The sequence below is a fragment of the Cygnus olor genome, chromosome 20, assembly GCF_009769625.2.
Source record: "Cygnus olor isolate bCygOlo1 chromosome 20, bCygOlo1.pri.v2, whole genome shotgun sequence".
In the NCBI taxonomy this organism is placed as follows: domain Eukaryota; kingdom Metazoa; phylum Chordata; class Aves; order Anseriformes; family Anatidae; genus Cygnus; species Cygnus olor.
Window position 1 is genome coordinate 4377090 of NC_049188.1, and position 20444 is coordinate 4397533.

Genomic DNA, 20444 nt, shown 5'->3' on the forward strand with positions numbered 1-20444 from the left:
ACAGCAAGTGCTCTGTGTGTCTGCCTCAAACGAGCCCAAAGGGAGGTGCCTGGGTGGTGCGGGACAAAACACTTGAAGCAGATACAGGCACTCAGCCCCGTCTGTACTGCTGGGGGCTGGTGAAAGATGGGTCTGTGTGAGCATTAATTCAGCTCCTCCTAAATAGTGCTCAGGTTTTGCTCCAGGAACAGAGGGCAGATGGAGCTGTATGATAAAAGTCTTGCTTTCAGCTGCTTGATACCACGGGGACATAAAGCAGCGATCCCCCTGGCTCAGGAAAGGAGCAGACTCCAGTTCTGGTCTTGCTCACTCCAATGCCTTGTGGAACCTTACCCTTGTAGGGCACAAAACAGAGCAGTAAGGGCACACAGATTTTTCGAAGGACAGTTGTTCAGTCTGCTCTTCAATTGCTGTCCATTCCTGTGTTTTTATCCCTTTTCTGAAGGATGGGAGGCTTTTGTGTGTGCTTCAGTGGAGAAAAATATTAAGGGCAGACCTTCACATTGTTGTTTTTTTTTTTTTTTTTCCTGCAAATTGTTTTAATTTCTGCCTACTGGGATTCAGATGACTTGTTCCAGTCTAGTAACAAAAAAGCTGAGTCGGTCCCCTTAGATCTGTGGTGTCCCTGTGCCAGCCCAGTCCTGGCTGTTAGATGCAGTGCTTTGGTTCCTTTAAGGCAAGTGCTGCTCTTATTATTCATTAACATATGGTTATCAGTGACATAAAAGAATTTGGGGAGAAACCTTTGGTGGGGGGAGGTTGAATGTGTGGTGATTTTGAGGCCAGTGCATGAGATTCTGGTAATTTGGGAATTGTCTGAGCTGAAATGAAGTGAGCAATGTTGTCTGGAACTTCCTCAAAGCCTTCGCAGTTATATTTCACTTCGGGGAAAACGAAAGGGGAGGGGGGATGAAGATGTGGGGAATTCTGTATTGTTCGAGTGGAAACAACTGTTGTAGTGCAAAGGACAAAGATGAGCTGGGCCGTTTCTTGGAGCAGTGGGACCTGGCAGGTGGGTGTTCTTTGGCAGCGGGGAGCTGGAGGCGTTCGGAGAGGAGAGAGGGGCTGGTAACTGACCTCTGCATGTAGTCTCGAGTCCAAGTAAGACATGGACCAGCCTCAGAGAGATGTAAATCAGCCCTCCCATGCTCAGGCTGTAGCCAGCTCTACCTTGCTTCACTTTCCAGGACTTTCTGTATTTGAGTCCCTGGAAATTCATAACCGAAGACTTGTTCCGAAGTCCTGACATCAGAGCACCTGCGCTCTGCTGGCTTGTGCTGCTCAGCACTTGTGCTGGATAACAAAGCCTAAGAGGCAAAGGCCAGCCTCAGCCAGGGCCTGGCAGGACTTGGCTGAGGAGGAGGCAGCTCCCACCTGCCCAAACCCCCTTGAGAAGTCTTCGACCCTGAGTGAAAGTGCCCCCAAGTCAGTGGGTTTGTTGTGCAGATATGCAGCTGGTTTAAAGCAGGTGATTTTAGGTTCTTGTCCCCTAAAAGCAATCCGCTTTCCGACATGGGTACCACCTGCCTGATGCCTGTGGTATTTGGGAAGTGCTGCCCACTCGCCTTGTGCGTGGGAGCTCTAGTGAAGGCAGCAACATGACCTAAGACACTTGTGCAGCAACTGGCATTTGTCCCCTGACTGGCAAATCTGACGTGCTGGTCTCTAGGAAATGCTTTGGGTGTTGGCAGCCACCATGCTGCAACCTGCCCTGCATTCAGAAGGGAGCACCGAGCTGGCAGCCAACAAGCGCCGTGTCGACAGCTGAAGGCTTTGCAGTCCTGCAAACCCTTTGACATGAGGATCAGCAAGGCAGATGTGTGCAAAGCCCAGTGCCAAGATGTGACCAGCCGGACCCCTGAAGGGTTTGGGTACTGGCTTCGTCCCAGCCGTGGCCAAGCAAAGAGCACCTTCTCCCTGCCTCACTGAGCACTTTGGATGACTCAGACTCACAGATCGCAGAGTGACAGCCTCCTGCCAGAAGGACCGCTGGAATGCCAGGACAAGCCGTGGCCCTCCAAGTCTCCAGGTAGCCGCAAAGTCTGCAGAATCACAGACATGATCAGCTGTTGGAGCCTGAACTCAGCAGACGAGGAGCACCTCAGTGGTGTCGATCAGCTCCATCAGCTATCTTGGGCATAGCACATCGTGTCCGTGTGTTTTAGTGCTGCAGCACTCTGCAGTCCCGGACACCTCGTAATGCTAAGCAAGTGCTGCTGCTTGGGGCTTGTCTGGCTTGCAGGAAGAGTGCTTCATGCTCTATTTTAGCCGTGCTAAATGTGAGCATTTGTGTGTGACACCTCGTCCTTGCAGAAGTTTAAAAAGTTACAGCTTGGAAAACTTGTGTTTCCGATTTGACCTTTCTCTAGCTAATTATATTCATTTATTTCTTACCCAGTTCCAAAGGCAAGGAAAACACCTTAGCTCTGGGGAGCTAATGAGGCAATTTGTGTTGTTGCTGTGATGGGTTTCCTCCTGACTTTACTGTGCTCCCACAGACACCCAAGCTGGGAGCAAAGCTCATCAAGAGGTTTACTTTTATGGAGGGCAATGAGTTGTCTGTTTGTATTGTGGCGTGCTAAAGATCGTGTATCTGCTAGGAGAGTATATTCTGCAGCACAGCCTAGCAAGGATGTTCTTCATCTTCAGGCTTCCACTTCATTTGATAAGCTGTGGGTGCTGTGCAAAAACTGGTGGTGTGTAGCAATTAAAAGCAGAGTGAAGCAACATTATATGAGCACAGATGCTGTACACAGGAGAAATGTGCTGATTCACTCTTTCTTCCATGTTAATTTCAGTTCAGTTTGATCTACACAGCCATGTAGTGACCTCAGTTGTTGGAATGCAGTAATTGCCAGCACTCTTGAAAAAGGTGCTTACATTCATGTAGTATTGCTTCTATTCCTGCTCTGGGTTTTGGAGAAAGATGCCTGTTTTGAAACAACTGATGCTCAGTAATGTCAGGACCTGAAGATGCCAGAGTAGAAGCCATATGAGCAGCCAAAGAGTATTTCTATGGTATGATTTCTCTCCTTCAGACTTTTTTTTTTTTTTTTTTTTTTTTTTTTTTTTTGTGGAGTGGTGAATGGAGAAGGTTCACATTCAGAGAAAGACATTTTCTACTAACTCTTGTCATTTCCTAGGTGGGAAACAGACAGTTCTGGGGCAGGATTTCCTTCCACAGCCTTCTTTCTCTCCTTGCTTTTACAGCAAGGTAAGAGTACGAATGGGAGAAGTAAATACAAAGATGGATTCCTGTTTTGTTTTTTTTTTCTGGTTTTTGTTTGTTTGTTTTTTGCCTGTTGGCCCGTTTGCACTTGCGTTGTAGTAAGTAGAAGGAAGTCCATGGTATCTGAATATGCCATTGGTGAAAGTGGTCACAGGATAGCCATAGGATAGCTGTCCTCTGGAAGCTTTCAGTGCTGAAGGGATATGAGAAAATACAGAGCTCCTTTGCTGTGCACGGGCTGTGGCTGGAATACCCTGTGTGGGAAACTTGGAGATAATCTCTGGGTTATTTATGACAATCCCAAATGTACAGGGAGTCTGCATTCCAGCGGTGTGAGGGGGGACTTGCAACTGCAGAGTGTAAATCAGAAAAGGTCACCCAGGAATGACATTGCTGCTTTTGCCCTTTTGAATTTCAACCTGGAATTTAATAGATAGGAATATAATAGGAATTTAATGCTGCTTTAATAGAGCAGGCTAGGCACAAGTGAAAAACAGTCTCTTCCTCACACCTCCGCAATGGGGAGAAGGAGCCAAGAGCCCTCCCCAGTATGTGTGAGGATATGTAAAATGTGCCTTTGTCCTCCAGTGGCTGTGAAGGGCAAGTGTACGTGGAACAAGCTCAGCTGTGGAAGTAGAGGCTGCAAGTCTGTCATCTCTTCTTTCCCTCCTCCTCTTCTGCAGGCTACCGCAGCTGTCCCCATAAAAATGGGGGTGTAACGAGAATGGCTCTCGTCTTTCTTAATGGAAGGATGAGTTGGTTCATCCAACTTGTAAGGTCAGTGTCCAAATGAGGTAATAAAAGGAACCCTCTGATTTTTGTAATATGAAATTTGGAATAGAATCACAGAATCACAGAATCGTCTAGGTTGGAAGAGACCTCCAAGATCATCTAGTCCAACCTCTGCCCTAACGCTAACAAGTCCTCCACTAAACCATATCACTAAGGGCTACATCTAAACGTCTTTTAAAGACCTCCAGGGATGGCGACTCAACCACCTCCCTGGGCAGCCCATTCCAATGCCTAACAACCCTTTCGGTAAAGAAGTTCCTCCTAATATCCAACCTAAACCTCCCCTGGCGCAACTTTAGCCCATTCCCCCTCGTCCTGTCACCAGGCACATGGGAGAACAGACCAATGCCCACCTCTCTACAGCCTCCTTTAAGGTACCTATAGAGAGCGATGAGGTCTCCCCTGAGCCTCCTCTTCTCCAGGCTAAACAACCCCAGCTCCATCAGCCGCTCCTCGTAAGACTTGTTCTCCAGACCCCTCACCAGCTTCGTTGCCCTTCTCTGGACTCTCTCGAGCACGTCCATGTCCTTCCTGTAGCGAGGGGCCCAAAACTGAACACAGTACTCAAGGTGCGGCCTCACCAGAGCCGAGTACAGGGGGACAATCACCTCCTTAGACCTGCTGGCCACACTGCTTCTTATACAGGCCAGGATGCTGTTGGCCTTCTTGGCCACCTGAGCACACGGCTGGCTCATATTCAGCCGACTGTCAACCAGTACTCCCAGGTCCTTCTCCGCCGGGCAGCTTTCCAGCCACTCATCTCCCAGCCTGTAGCGCTGCTTGGGGTTGTTGCGCCCCAGGTGCAGGACCCGGCACTTGGCCTTGTTGAACTTCATGCAGTTGACCTCAGCCCATCGCTCCAGCCTATCCAGATCTTCCTGCAGAGCCTTCTTTCCCTCGAGCAGATCGACACACGCGCCTAACTTGGTGTCATCTGCAAACTTACTGAGGGTGCACTCAATCCCCTCATCCAGGTCATCGATAAAGATATTAAAGAGGACCGGCCCCAGCACTGAGCCCTGAAAGCGAGATACAAGAAAACAGAATGAAAAAATGACTCATTAGGGACAGAACAAAGTCCGCACGTGCCTTGTGCCCTCCTTAACACTGCTGTAAGTTGTCCTTGGGGCTGCATGAGATGTTGCTGCATAAAAGGAGGTGAAGGGAGATGAGTCCGGGCCCATTCTCATCTTTCCCATTTCAAGTTACCCTGTCATCAGCCTGGGATGGAATCGGCCCGCTCCATTTGCTTGATACCAGACCCATTTTGGTGCCACAGGTTTGAAAGCTTGCTTGATGGTGCTGAGCGTGAAATCTACGGGCTTGAATCTACATCGGGAAGATGGCGCTGAGGCTGGGATCAAGGGCAAGAAAGTGTGCAGGGAAGGACAAAAGCTCCCCCCTGCCCGGTATGCCAAACCTTACTTCTCTCCCATGACATTCTATGCAACGTGATTACAGCCTCCCACAACCCACTTTTATTTCAAATACAAGGCTTCTCCTTATGCCAGCACAGTTTCTTAGTGGGAATCGTATACAGTCCTTTCTTTCTGGCCTTCCTGAGCCTGATGCTGCCCTCCTGTGACACAGGACAAAGCCCCGACAAATTGTGCTGAAACTCAAGAGAGCTGCAGTGCCGCTCCCACTGCGTGCAGTGCTAACAGGAAAGCAGGCAGCTGCCTAAAGCTTTCTGCTCATTTTGTTCCCCACAAGCCCCACTTTCTTTTAATAAACCGCACCACAGAGTTATGGGCAGTGTGATATTAATCCCAACTTTCGGTTGGAGCTCGAGCGCAGCATTTGATCTGCGTTGATATAACCCAGCCTTATCTCCTGACACCGCTTTTGAGAAGATTGTGGCATTTCACTCACAGCTTTAAAGCAGGAGATAGCATTACATATCTAGTGTCTGAATGATTCATTGTGTGATTGATAAATGACATGCGTATTTCTTGCATGAAAACAGTCCTTGTAATGTGATTCCCCGTGCAGGAATTTCTGAAAGGTTTTAAAGAAAATCTTTGTACTGTACACAGAGGTTTAATCGATCCGTTGCTATTTCTCTGAAATCACCCCATTTATGTAGCTCAGATTTCCACACAGCACCTTCACGACCCATGTCTTTTGATTACAAAGCACCATTACTTGGAATTTTTTGCTGTAATCATTGTATGAAATGATTTTATATCTGCCTGTTTCTCCAAGCAGCTGTCTGTGATGTTTTATGGGGTTTGTCTTTTCCTTCTCTGATAGACATGAAACAATCTCCTGCTGTAGTGCAGAAATATTTGCAAAATAGAAGATGTTTTAAGGTACTGTAGCATAGCTGGGAGAAACTCTAGGAGCAAAACCCGAGTTGCTTGGCTGTGAGGCTGCTGCTGGTCCCAAAGAGCGGACTGTAATGCTTGCTTGGTATTTCAAGGACTTTCATGAATATTCCATGCTGTATATTTGATTGCCACTAGCAGTTATTTATTTACCTTCTGTTCTCAACAGGAAGGTAGTTTAGTAAATCTCTGAGGTTTCCTGGTGACCCTGTGCAGAATCTGCATTTCCAGTTCCAACAATGCATTGAATTTAAGGAGTATTTAGGCTAGTCAGCAGGTAGCTGTAGCAAGAGCAAACTTAAATCAATCCCTATAAAATGCTTAAATTAATTGGTGAGTTTCTGTAGGTCAGGTTTTGTCCTTAAGACTAAAACACATCTTCAAACTGATGTTTAAGAAGGGGAGATGGTGAAACAAAAGCTGGTGGGTAAACCAAACTTTGTATCAAAGGTCATCTCTGAACTTCAAATCTATCTCCTTGGCATTCTTCTAGCAAGCAATCATCATGCTTCTGCCGAGGACACTTGAGTCAGTTCAGATACTGGCCTTTCTCTGACTTGGGCATGCTTCTATCTTCCAGAATGACACTTAAAATCCTTTTATTCTCAAGTCCGGTAATTGTTGGATCTTATTTCTTATCACTGTTGGATTGAAGGAGAAATTGGTCCCCTAAGGCTGTTCCATGTGTTTGGCAAATGCTGTAAATCATTTGCCAGAACCACAAAAAGGCTTCAAAGACCTCCCTCTCCACCACCCCCTCCTGGGAAGTTTTTTAGTTACAGGTTTGGCATTTTTAATCAAATATGTTCGACATTTTCATAAAATAACTTTGAAAAATTCCATTGTCCTTTAACATGCAACTTAATTTGCCAAGCGAATTCTATGTCTGCATTAGGAAATACTGTGAGTATATTTACTACCTGAGAGTATTACATTTGCAAGCTTTGTTTTTCACAAGAAATACTCTTGTGGCCAAAAAGTAGGTAACAGCAAAGGATGTATAAGTGCTCGGATCATTTGCTAACCCTGTGCCCAAAAGTGCAAACTTCCACTCAGCTCTCAGTCAGGAATTCTGGTGGAGCTTCATAACAAAAATAGGATTGTAAGAGAAAAGTGGCTTGAGGTCCTTTTCTCATCCTGCACCAAGGCAAACAAGGAAAGGACCAAACCTCTGACTTTTTCCAGTTGTGCTGCTCTCTTCTAGCAGCTTTTCATGTGGACCCCAGCACAGGAGGAGAGTGCAGGAGGCATCTCAGCCCACTGGAGCTGGCCGGTGTGAACATCTCAGGCAGAGCTGAGGGCTTCTCACCTGACAAGAAGCAGAGAGCTGATCTCAAAGCCATTGCTGAGAACAGATGTTACTTTCTGGAGACTGACTTCATCTCAGGCTGGCCTGGCTCCACGTCCGTAACACTGCTACATCCCCAGCAGGTGACAAGCAATAAATTGGGCAGAGAAGAATGATGTGATTTTGAGGGTGGAAGGTTATAGCTGCAGTTTATTTTTATCAGGTGTTTTAAAGTAATGGTGGGGAATCCGATTTCACTCTGAGCTCCTTTGTGTACTTCACTCTGCAACGAGCTCTTAGCACGGCACTGGGAGGATTGCTGGATCCTTTCCACATCCACCTCCTTCCCCTGGCTCTCAGGCGTAGGGGTGCCAGTAATGGCTGGCTGCGCGGCCGTACAGCAGCAAAGGTGAACCCCCAGGTGGTGGCAGCAGCAGAGAAGCTCCCCGGGTGCCTCTGAGGGCAGTGACCCGGTGAGCGAGTGCCAGTCCTTGTCCCGCTGCAGCCTGAGAGGCAAAGCCTCAATGGTCTGTTGGTCTGCTGGGCTTTGCCTTGGTTTCACCTGAATTAGTAGGTTAGCCCATGCTCTTGTGTTGTCTCTGCTGTGATTCCCCCATAGAAGACACCTGCTGATGAAACAGTCACTTTTTGCATCCTCTGTTTTTGGAAGTCTTGTAGAACTGTACAAAGAAAGCAAATACTTCAACAGAAAGAGCATGGGCTGCATCACCTATGGATTGGCAGAAGCCCTTGGTCCAAATTTCTGTCTTCAGTGCAATAACTGATGACATCAACCTTACCTTTTGGTCTACGCTGGGTCAGTCCAGTGACATCAGCTATTGCTCCCTACATAATCTATCAGTATCGTGAGAACTCCTCCATACACTAATTATCTTGTCCCCTTTGGCTGTAGCCTCTATGATGCTATAGGGATGAAGTCACCCAGATTCTCTCTGGGTACCCAGTTCATCAGATTGTAGCAAACTCTTACCGAATGTCTGTTGGCTTTTGAAACCAAACAACTGTGTCTGCATCGGAGCTTTGCATTCACAGGTTTCATAATGCTACAAGAGAGATACGGTTCTCCATCAGGCTTTGTAAAACTCCCTGTTTAGCTCTGTGTCTGGATGAATGATTAAAAAACTCTTACATTTTGCCAAATAATTTGCTATAAAGAAAGATATGTCCAACAAGTTATGCAATTACCATTATTAATCAGCTTGTGTCTTTACAAGATCAAGAGAATCTTATTTTACACTGGAATTTTTAGCTGATGAGCTAGATTCATGCACGTTATTTTTCCCTCATTTTAAGAAAGAGATGGAGGGGAGTTCATTCTGTCAATGCTTCAAGACAGCAAATATCCCCTGTTTATCAATTAATAATATCCATCTGGATTGTGTCAAACGATCCCCCTGCATTTCCATGGGTTTTTATCCAAAGAAAAACATTCTGAGCCCTGTTGTATCAATTTTGAAATCGTTGGACGCCCGGCTGTTCTTTCCTCATTTCTAGCACCTACTAGTTACAGGACATCAGGAATGCAAGCAGAGGACAGATGATGGGAGGAGGCTGTTTTTGTGAAATCTTCTTTTGATGTGTGGGAACGACCAAAATAGGGTTCTTGAAAGCCACTGTAAGCCAAAAAAATCCTCAGACACTGAACATCTCAAGAAGATGAAAACCTTCCTCCCATTTCCATTGTCCCTGGGCTGAGCTTTTGATCTGACGCAAGAAATGTGGTATGTGTCTGAAGTTTAGAAAGTTTATGCTGGCAAATAGAAGAGGGGGAGTTGGGTTGAGTAAGCTGGGACCGAGCTTCAGGCACGTAACACTAACGTCCCTGCTGAGGGCCCTATGCAGAGGAGAGCCAGGCTTCGAGCCGCGGGAGAAGGGCGAGCGCCAGATGCTGTACAGAGGTGAGCCCGGTGGCTCTGCGGGGCTCGGAAAGCCCAGGGGTGACTTTTGCAGGCAATAACCTCTGCCTCTGGCGCTGGCCTGCGAGCTGCTCGGCCAGGGCAGTGCGTCATCCCTCCCGCTCTCCCTTTGCCTTCGCACGCCGGCTCCTGCGTCGGGCCCGTCTCCCGCGGCGGTGCTGGCAGGGGATGCGGCCCGAGCGTTTCAGATCCTTCCAGCTTTCTGACCCAGTTCAGCTGCATCTGAGAGGTGGGGTCTGGAAACCAGAGGCAAGCCCTCGTCTCATGCTGGTGGGACCTCTGCTGCCAGAGGCTCCAGTTCAGCGCATCCATTTAGGCTCAGATTTGACTTTTTGCTTCTGTACGTGCAAAAAGACAAAAGCCTGAGTGCTTTGCTCACTTGAGGCCATCCTTCCCCCTTGCACAACGCCGTGCAAACTGGGAGGAAAGGTCTTTGTGTCTCATGCAGCGATCTGCCCCCCTGCCACCACAAGCAGCAGCCACAGGTGCTGCCCCTCGGGAAGTTCCCTGTACCTGCTTCTGCACGGTTGGGCGACTGTCGCGATCCTTGGCATCAAGATGTATGTCTTGGTGTCATTGGAGTGTTTTGTGCCTCACTCTCCTTTTTTTTTTTAGTAATAACATTTGCATTGCGAGTAGTAATAGTAACAGACATGGGCACTGCTGAGGATTCCCAACCAAAGCTGTGAGTTCTTCTTCAGTTGGTGTTAGCCTTCTGTCCATCTAACCCTACTGACAAGCAAATACCAAGACTTTAATACTGGGACTTTAATACATTGCACATTTTGCTAATTTGCTTTCTGGCTGTGAGCCCCTGTGGTATCATTTTCCAGCAGTTTACTCAGAGGGCTAGAAACTTTCTTTTTTTGTTTAATGAAAGTGGGAATTCTACTCGAGTCCCTTGACTACGGCAATGGCAGTTTTAAGAAAAATAGAACGTGACAGAGAATAGATGAATGGCTCCAATGCTATTGTAATAACGCTGAAGGACCCCGGTTGTGCTATGTGCTGTGCTAGCTTATAAAAGGACACTCCTTGCTGAAAGAAGTGTGTATGCTTTGAGATTCTGAGTGTGACTAAATCCCTCGTGCTTTTCCCCCTTTGCTTTGGCTCTCTGGATCTCACGATGTGAGCCGTCCTCTTGCTGTTTTACATCTTCTGGGCACATTTTCAGTCCTGATCATAAAAACTAGAATTTCTCAGCAATTTCAAGTCCAGAGACTTCCCAACCTCTATCACTTTGTGCCCTGGGAAAATAAACTTGTTACGATGGCTCGATGACCAGGAAGTATACATAGTCAGCGTATAAAACAGCACACTACATTATTCTGTGCATGCCTTTAAATCTTTTCCGGCGTTTATCAGCAGAGCACTCATTTAAACCATGTTTTTTTAATGAAAAGGATACCATTGCCACTGTTTAGTGTTGATTATGTGGTAACACGTTTTTATTATCACCCATAAAAATGATCTGGAGCTGTTCCACTCCAGATGCAACCTTCGGCTGAGCAGTGCTAGCTCTGCTCACACTGCCCCCAAGGCCATGGACCCCTGCAGCCTGCTGGTCTCTGCCCAGTGCTGCTATCACTTTCATGGCACCTCTTCCTGCAGCACCACTGGACCATGGCAAAATACCACCCAAGACAGCCTGTGTCGGTCTCTCTCCCCCAGCAGGAGCATCCTAACCCTGGCCTGGCTTTGGCCCCTCTCACGCACCACCCCAAGGCGTAGTTTTGCCTCTCTTGCTGAGTGTACTTTGGCAGCGGCATCCAGGTATTTTGCTGGGGAAGCAGGAGAACAATATAATAGGATAAATTGATCCAGAGAACGTCTTTAATGTTCACTTGAGTCCCACGTCAATGGGAATTAAGCATGCTCATGGTAAGGCACATGCCTGAGTGTTTGTTGAACTGATAGCACACTTCCTTCAAAGCCTGACAAATAAATTACTGGGCAGAAGCACAGCAGTGTGTGAGACACACTGAACTGATTCCTTCCTTGCCTGGCATCAGAGAAGCTTTTTGGATAGAAGCAGGGCTTGTGGTGGCCTAATTCCTCTTTGCCTTCTTATTAGTATTAAAGTGAGGCTCTGGACCCATTAATAAAGAGGAGGAATTTTGTTTGTTTGCAGCAGCTGAGGTATAGCTCCCCTGCACTTAAGCTAGCTCCCAGTTTAATTAGTTTCTGATTCACTCCTGTCAGGCCAGTGCATTCTGCAGGAAGTTCATCATTCCTGGCATTGCTGTAATACTGGCTCTCACCAGGCCTTGTAATAAATAAGTGATAAACCCTGTAATAATTGCAAGTTAAAAACAAATGAGTGGAGCCAAGTCACTCTCATTTATAATTGCAGTGTGACTTCATTATGTAAAGACGAGTGCAGCATGTAAAAGCTGAAACTTCTAGGGATTTAGTGGAAAGTTTGAGCTGCATTCTCTTTTATTTCACTTATCCGTAAATCAGTATTTGGTTAGGTGGTTTCCAAACAGGAAGAAACAGCGCTGTAACAAATCACTTGGTGTACTCCTCAAACCGTTTCCCGGTGAGTTTGCTGGTTAGGTGGGATGTTTGCATCAAAACTCTTGTTCTGGGAGCCTCAGCCCTGCTCTGGGATGGGCATCCCGCATCCGTCCTGGGCAGGCGGCAGGGCTGATGATGGAGCGATGATGTCTAGCAGCTAGATGATGCCTAGCGATTGGGATAAAACTTGTTTGCAGCAGAGCATGGGGCCTTGGCAATCCAGGCCAGCGGTCCCAGTGGGTTGATAATTGAAGGGATAGTTTTGCTTTTTCAGAAGACATCTGCAGACTGCCTCGTTATGCCGTCCTTGCTTAGTGGCTGGGAAGATGGGGGGAGGAAGCATACAGGTTAAAATATAAAAACTATTTTATAAAGAATCGCATTTTGTGAAAACTCTAATAAAAACGTTGATTACAAATGGCAGTGATGGTTCCCACGGGCTTCACTTTAACTGAGGTTGTCAGCGGGCAGAGTCCACCTGCATCTTCCCTCCCTCCACTTCTAGGAGGATTTTGCAGCCATGCTAAAGCCTCATTTCCAGTTTCATACGGGCCACCAGTGGCTGGGGGAGCGCAGCTCAATGAACAGCAGTGTGAATCGTACGGGGAAAATGGAATCGCTCTGCCAAGGAGCTCAGGTTGTAAATGGCCCAAATAGCTCAGGGACGCACATTGGGATGGGGATTTATTTGAAGGTAGTGTGTTTACAAGGTATAGAAGCAGTTGTGAGTTTTAATAATATCCTACTACTGCTAAGCAGAGCTTTTTGAGGAAATTGCCTCTTTTTTATTTGCTTCCAAATTAAAGCACTTCAGCTCTTTAAAAGCTTCATATTCTCTGTCTCGTTTAATTCATTAAGCATTTGTCCTGTGGTCTGCAGCCAGCAGCTGTCCTGAGGCACCTCAGGCTGCCACCCAGGACATCCCACGGCCCCTCACATTGTACCAGCTCAGTGATTTCTGACCCGATTTCAACCGAGCAGTGAGAAGCTGTGTCCTCACTCCAGCTATGTTCCCTGGGTTCCCATTCCTTGCCAGGGACACAGTTGCGCTGGCGGCTGAATCTCTGCGAGCAGCGAAGCCCTCTCTAAGGAGGGCATGCAGCACTGCGTGGGAACCTCTTGCAACGTCACCCGGCTCATTTCTGGGGTAATTATTGCCTCTTCCAGAAAACCAATGGAGCTTTAACACCAAAACCCTGCAGTCTGTGCTGTAGAGTTATCCACAGCTCCTGCTGGCAAGTAGAGGAGTTTCAAGACCTCTCGGAACTGAGACCATGAGTGAAACCATCCCACTGACCTTGCCTGACTTCTCTGCATCCCCTACCTAGATCCTCCTGCTCGAAGCGGCGGAGCGAAGCCCCCCGTTAGAAAACAACCTGCCAATCACTGGGACGACAGCCACCTGGTACGATGACTTGCTGCCAGATGCCTTTCCCCTGCTAAATCCCGGGACCGTCTTGAGGAAAACGGTGGGACCTGCTGGTAAGCATGACCTGCTCTCTGCTAAGTTGGTCAGCCCACATACACGGTTCCTGTAGGGTGCCTATGAAATAGGCCGTGCCGATCTGACATAGTGTTGGAAGCCACACAGGAGAGGGGTTGGAGGGAAAGGCTGCCAGCTCCTTCCCTCTGCTCTGTAAAGGTTTTCTAACTCTAAGGTTTACTAATGGGATTTTTTTATTATTTTTTGTGGGCATGTTTGCTGCCATGTGCGTGACCCAACAGGGAGCCGTTGGTGCTGTGGGATGAGTGTGGGCAGGCAGCCTTGCTGACACAGGTGGCTCAACCTGCTGTTTGCTTTGCACCCTCACCATTGTACCTTTGGCCAGGCTGCAAGTGCTCGCTGCAAGGTGGGATTGTGCTCAGCAGGAAAAGCACCCTGCGGAGAGGCAGCTAGAGAGCCTTCATCCTCAGTGTTAGGGTCAGAACCAGCATTAGTTAGCTCCAGAGCCATGGTTCCTCCGAACCAGGGGCTGTTCAATCTAAGGGTTTAACATTGCCTGTGTCCCTGTGGATCTGGAGGCCTGGATAGATTGAAACATTCCAGAGGAAACTCCAGAGAGCCAGCAGGGGGACAGGGGGACCATTTGTATTCACCTACTGAGCACTAAATGCAGTGTTCCCCCATGGGGAGTTGTGTGGGGCGGCAGAGGACTGGGCCAGGGGTAATTCTTGCTTTTATTAGGAGGAAAAACTTTCCCATGAATAGTAACATCAGTTGCAATCTGCATTATATTTTTTAAATTTACCATAAACACAATGGGCTGTTTTATGATCCCTCTTGTGGCATGAAAAAAAAATACACTTACAAGAAATCTCCCTCTGAGCCCACTTGGCTAGACAGATCACTACGCATTGAATTTCCTTGACCTTGGCATTCTCAATTCAAGATCCCTGCTCTCTGCTTCCAAAGCCCTGTCTGTCAGTTGCTTTGCTTGCTCCCAGAGCAGTTCTTTATCCTCTGTAGGGCCTACTTTCCTTTTTTTTCTCTTTTTTTCCCCCTTTATTTTGTCAGAGCAGTTTATTATGGCAGCCCTTCATGACTGCAGCAGACTTGGAGCAACCAACACAGACCAGATGTCGTCCATGTTTATAATTTGACAGGATGCCACAACATGGAGGGAGGTTCACTAACAATATGTTCAGCAAAGTATTTTCAGAACCACAGTGACGGCTGCCAGGAACTGAATTAAAGCAGTTTCCCCCAGTGTCCATTATGTGCTCACTCTGCCTCCTCCATGTCATTTATTTTTGCTGTTGCAGTATCTCTGCACCTGCACCTGTTGTGCTGAAGTCAATCTAGCAGAAGTACTGACGACTCTGTCCGTTCCACTCAAAGTCCTCTCCTCTCCGAGGCTCTGTACACGCGATAATCTCCTCCTGCTCAGCAAGGAGCGATGAATGCCATTCCCCCAGACTTTTGGCAGTGCTGCAGAACAGAACAATCTCTTGTAGCACTTGCATCGGGTTGACTCCATGGCCTAGCATCAGCACCGTCTACCCTGGCAGTAAATCCAGGTAGCTAGTGAGCACCTCCAAAAGCCACGACATTGTTGTCTGAGCTGTATGTGAGTGCTCTGTCTCCTCGGCCAGACTGCCAGGCTGGGTGCACAGCCAGCTGCAGGCATTACAGTCCTGCCTGCCTGCTTCCACCAAGTTTAGTCCTTACTCATTGTTGCCCTGTATTTTTCTAGCCTTGATTTATTTAACCTAGTGTGGAATAACAACTCCAGCTTAATAACTGGGAATCAGGCATGCACTGGGGCGTTTCAGGTCAGGACGATGTCTTTCAGCAATTAGAAGTAATCAGTTAAGTTGCTTATTGACATGTAATTGCCTCCTCTATGCCCCAGCTGAGCTCTGCGGACTTCAAGTGCTTGCTTTGCTAAGGAGCTGTGGGGATGTTTCACGGATCAAGGTTCACACTTGGGTTCCTTCCCTCCCAACATCAGTTTGTATCTACAATTCAAAGCCAGCCAAAAAATGCACTGGGGATTCTGGTGAAATGGGGGGAATTTCACGCAGTTGGTGTAGGGTGGTGGGGACTGCCCCTTTTTTCATGATTTCAGCATGGTTCTGTCACTTGCTGCTTCAGGCTTGCCCCAGGTTCACTTGCGGTGACTGCAGACCTCAGGAGATCTTTCACTAAGGGTGATCATAGATTAGGTGGAAGTCAAACTTGAGTGCCCTGTGTGATTTGGGGTTGTGGAAAGCTATGCTTCTGTCCCTCCCATCCCCTTCCCCAGCGTGTTTTGTGAAATACTGCCTGCTTTGCCCCGCTTCTACTCTTTCAGCCAAAACAAATCCAAGTCCCAGCTTGCGTGCTGCCAAATTTCTAAACCTGATGGACTGAGGGCAGGATCTTGGTGCCTAGCACAAAGACGGGTGATACGGACTGGCTGCTTTGAACAATGAGAGTGTTTCTGGATGACCTTGTAGCTCTGAGTTGGCTGATGCCTCTCCAGGTTGAGGTCCAGGAAAACTTGCTACTGTTTCTTGGGGTAGCTGTTTCTTTTGTGAGTGGCAGGGTCGAGAACAGACAATCATTTAAAAGCAATCAGAGCTGTTGAGACAGCTGCATGGCTGGCCTTTCTGATCAGCTTGTTAATCAACAGGATATATTTTACTGAGAATTAAGAAAATATATATGCTCTGCCTGAGCCAGTTGGCAGCAAAAGACCTAACTTTTTATTTTTCTTTTTTAACCCTCACCCTCTTAATTAGAGCCTAAAGGACACAGAGGTGCAGAGGAGCAGCTAATACCGCAGGGTAAGTGAATGGTTTTTGCTATTCCCTTTTTCAAAGCACAAAATGTTGCTATGCCCAGTCCCATATGTAATATTTCCCAAAAAGCAGAAGCACCCTGTGGCCAGGAGTCCTCAGGAATTCGGAACCTCACAGACACAGAGGGGCTGGATTTCTTCTTCGGGTTTTATTTGATCACGGGAGGCAGAACACCAGGTTTATCATCTTGGAGACGTTTGGTTCCCCCGGCACATGAAGGCTGGAAAGCGCTGCCCGAGGGAGAGGCAGTGCATTGAGGGACACACGGCAAGAGCAAATGGGGCACACACTGAGCGCAGGGTGAAAGCACCGCTATTATCTCGCTGGGATTGCCTGCCAGGGGCACTGAAAGCTGCTGGCGATGGTCAGGGCATTGATTTGCTGAGCTTTGTTCAGAGAATAACGTGCTCCTGTCTGTATAGACAAGACCTCGGGGAAAGAAGGGGAACAGGTGTTGTGTTGCAGGTTAATGACAGGGCCGGGAAGAAAATCCAGGTCTCTGCACGTCTGATTTGGTCACAAGCAGTAGCATGCTTACCCTCAACCTTTTTTTTTCCCCTTGGGTTTTTCTTTCATTTATTTTGGGAAATGAATGCTTTCCAGGGGCTCCAGCTCTCTGAAAGCAATGAACGTCACTGCAGCAGAGCTGATTTATGCCAGCTGAAGATTTGGCCTGTTTGGTTTTCCTCCCACTTTTTCCCTGAATTCTTCCCTCTTTCTTCTCCATTTTGCACTTGTCTCTTTTATGCTGGTAACGCCATTTGTCACCAGTATGAGCATTTGCCTGACACGTTACTCAGTGCTGCTTCTCCCAGCCTTTCCTGTAGCACTTTCCACCTTCAGGGAAGTAAGTGCCGGCTCCTTTAAAGCTCCTCTGCTGCAGCATGATTGAGGATGCTAGCAGCAAATGATTGCTCCTGGTCTGCAGAGGTTCACAGGACTGATTTATAAAGCTTGAACTGAAGGATTGAGTCTGACTTACACGACTGAGGAAACGTTCTGACCCATGCTCAGCACCACAGTGTGTCACGCTTGCAGAGCACTGTTTCTGCTGTTCTTCCCTCTGTGCTGGGAAGGATTTGCTGTGCTAAAGTTTGGGGGTTTTGGTAGGGTGGAAGAAGCTGTTCATGTTTCGCCTAATGGTCCTGCTCTGTTAAATGGGCTCCTGATCACCTGCCTGAGCTTGCCAAGTACAGCATCCGCTGCGTTGGGTGGGATTTTAACCCAGACCCATTAAAAGAGCCTCTCTATTCATAGAAAGGTCTGCAGTTTGTGTCCTGTGGGTAAGCAAACTGATGCAAATGAAAACCTTACCTTAATTCTTTGTTCAGTACTTGTATTAAATCAGACCTTCATTGATAACAGAATAAAAGAAAAGTGCAGGCATGTGCTCCCACACATAACCTTTGAAAATCTCATTTCCACAGTCTGTCAGGTTCCACCATGGATTAGAGATGGATAGATTTCATTTTTGTAAGAAAAATATATTTTAGTCATCTCTCCAGAATGGCAATAAATGAAGAGAGGAAGGGGAATCTTTCAAGGGGTCTGGTATTTGGGATTTTTGCTTTGCTCTGAGAAATGCAGACAGTTTGGATAAAAGTCGGGGAACAGGGTTTTGTGCCACAAGTAGGCTATCCCACACCTAGGTTGGAAACTGAATCCAAATGTTGGAGCTGCAAATCCCGTGAGCTTTGATTTTTATTATGTAGCCTTGTTCCCTTTGGGGCAGCCATGGAGGAGCTAGCTGGCCAGCGTGCTTCCTTTTCTTCTTCTCTCCCTCCATTCCCATCCATCCTCTTCCACTCCCTACCTGCCACGGGTTCTCCTGGCACTGGTCTCGGACGGGCCAGTACCTCTTCTCATACTAGGGGTGGGGAAAGATGCCGACTAAAAATAAATCAAAATTTGATCTGTGCTCTGCTGGGTTATGCTCATATGTAACATATAGACTAAAACTTGAAATCTGAATGCACCAAAACTTGGATTCACGTCTTCCTCTGGCTATGTACTGTATGTCTGCCAGCACTGTCAAATACTCAGAGCTAGACCAGAAACCAGGAACCTGTGACTCTCCTGACTCTGTCAGTTAATGTCTTTATTGTAACCATTAACCACTTAATCGGAGTAGACGGGATAACTCGCACACCTCTCTGAGGTATTAAAGGCTTTAGTGATGTTTGCTCAGTATTTAAGTATATCTTTCCAAAGCAGCTACTGCTTCTGTGAGCAAAAGACACAGAGTGTTTTTCTGAAAAATACTGTAAAATTGCCAAGTGTTGTTTCTATTTTGATAGTGTAATGAAGCAGCACTAAAGGTTTATTTATTGTCACCAGAAATAGTCACTTTCAGATTACGAACACTGCCTGCACCTCTCTTAGGCTTACAGGGGGTCCGAGCAGCCATGCCAAGCCATTGCATAAGTGGTATTTCCAGGTGGGATTGCTCAGCATCCTGCTTATTGGTATAAATTAATAACATCTAGTTACTTCACAAGCGTGGGTGCATTCATTTCTGTTGGGAATGAAAAATGTTTGTGCACAGCATGGTGCACTCAATAGATAAATGAAAATAGGGGAAAACAAGGAAACATCTTTGACGCAGAATCTCTGGCTGGTCCATGTATAAGAGCCAGACCAAGAGGGAGACAGGGTTTGATTTGCTTTCGTGAATATATTTTGTGTATTTTGATACTTTGGGACTGCCATGGAGCTGACAGACACGTCTGGATGGCACTAGCAAACGAGGGCTTCAGGGACCGGCCAGCCCAGAGCTGCTCTGACCCGGCAAAGGGGCAGCTGCGGCCTCAGGTTAGCTTGGACCAGCACATCCCAGCTGGAGGAATATGTCCTGCTGGCTGGTGGGGTTGGACCTTGGGCGTGGGGATGCTTCTGTGTCTCTAAAGACTGGAGGAAGAAGAGAAGCAAGGTGCATTCTGGGTTTTCTCCTCTGTATTACTGGCTGGCTCTTGCCACCAGAAACACCCCATCTGCGTTATCTGCACCAAGCTGCATTTCTCCCCCTTGCATCTGTGAGTCCCTCGTCTCTGGTTTCCAGGTTGCTAAAGACCTTCAACCTCCAACTAATTTCCTCTCTGAACGTTTTCAGGGCTGCCAGGACAGGTTGGTCCTCCAGGCCCTGTTGGACCAACTGGTCTTCCAGGACCGCCGGGGCCGAAAGGCGAGAAGGGACAACCCGGTGAGAGGGGCCCAGCAGGGCCACCAGGTAAGTCCCCAGGGAAGGCAGTGCCAGCGTGCTGGGATGTATTTCACTTTGTGCAAATTGTCTGTGCAAATAGATCATAAAAGGCTGGGAAACACACAGTGTTGAGCATCTTTGGTTTATATTAAATCCATTCCTGCAAGTCCCCTGGGCACTGAACTCAGCCAGCAGCCCTTACAGTGGGTAAGCAGCTGCATGCAGACCTATGATGGTCCCTGGGATTTCCCAGAAAGCAGAATAGCAGGATCATGTTTCCCCATCCTGCTCAGGAGCTGTGAAAACCGGTCTCTGATCTGTCGGCCTTCGGAGAAGAACATTGCCTGTTCAGCCTTCTCGCTGTGTGCCTGTTCTAACTGCCTTTTTTCTCCACCATTTGTGTCAAGCTGTCAGATGCCAGAATGTCAAACTAATGATGCTATTGTACATTAAGGGAAAAGGTTATGAGACCATTTTTTCACGGTACACTCCATTTCTGAGCTCAGAGACTTTCTACATCCCCAAAATGTTCCTAAATCTTTTGATGAAGGTGATACTGCACAATAGGTGTCAGACCTCAGCCTCTGAGCTTTGCATGCATTTCAAAGGCTGTGCCTTGTAAATCTGAGCTCAGGAAAGATTTGAAACTTGGAGCATGTCTTAAAATGTGAGAGCAGCCTTGAACGGTTTTTTGGCATTTTCTGGCAACCCATTAATGGCTAAAGTCTGGCCAAGGATGTGTCTGCTTTTTGGTTTCTCCATTTGCAACGAGAGCTTTCCAGTCCCAAAGGAAGCAGAATAGATTTGCTGCTGACTGAGTTTCTGTTGTTTGTTCTATGCTTTCCTGGTGGTAAGGTGACATACAGGT

General features: G+C 47.4%; 1 protein-coding gene across 7 annotated transcripts in view; it reads left to right on the forward strand.

Moving 5' to 3' along the window:
• The window catches only part of COL26A1 (collagen type XXVI alpha 1 chain), a 187970-nt gene that overhangs the window by 141885 nt on the left and 25641 nt on the right, over positions 1–20444 (forward strand). For all 7 annotated transcript variants that reach the window (XM_040532123.1, XM_040532124.1, XM_040532120.1 and 4 more), the window contains 3 exons: positions 13422–13575; positions 16318–16362; positions 19487–19603. In XM_040532123.1, coding sequence (XP_040388057.1) covers positions 13422–13575; positions 16318–16362; positions 19487–19603 — 316 coding nt within the window. The remainder of the gene's footprint in view (positions 1–13421; positions 13576–16317; positions 16363–19486; positions 19604–20444) is intronic.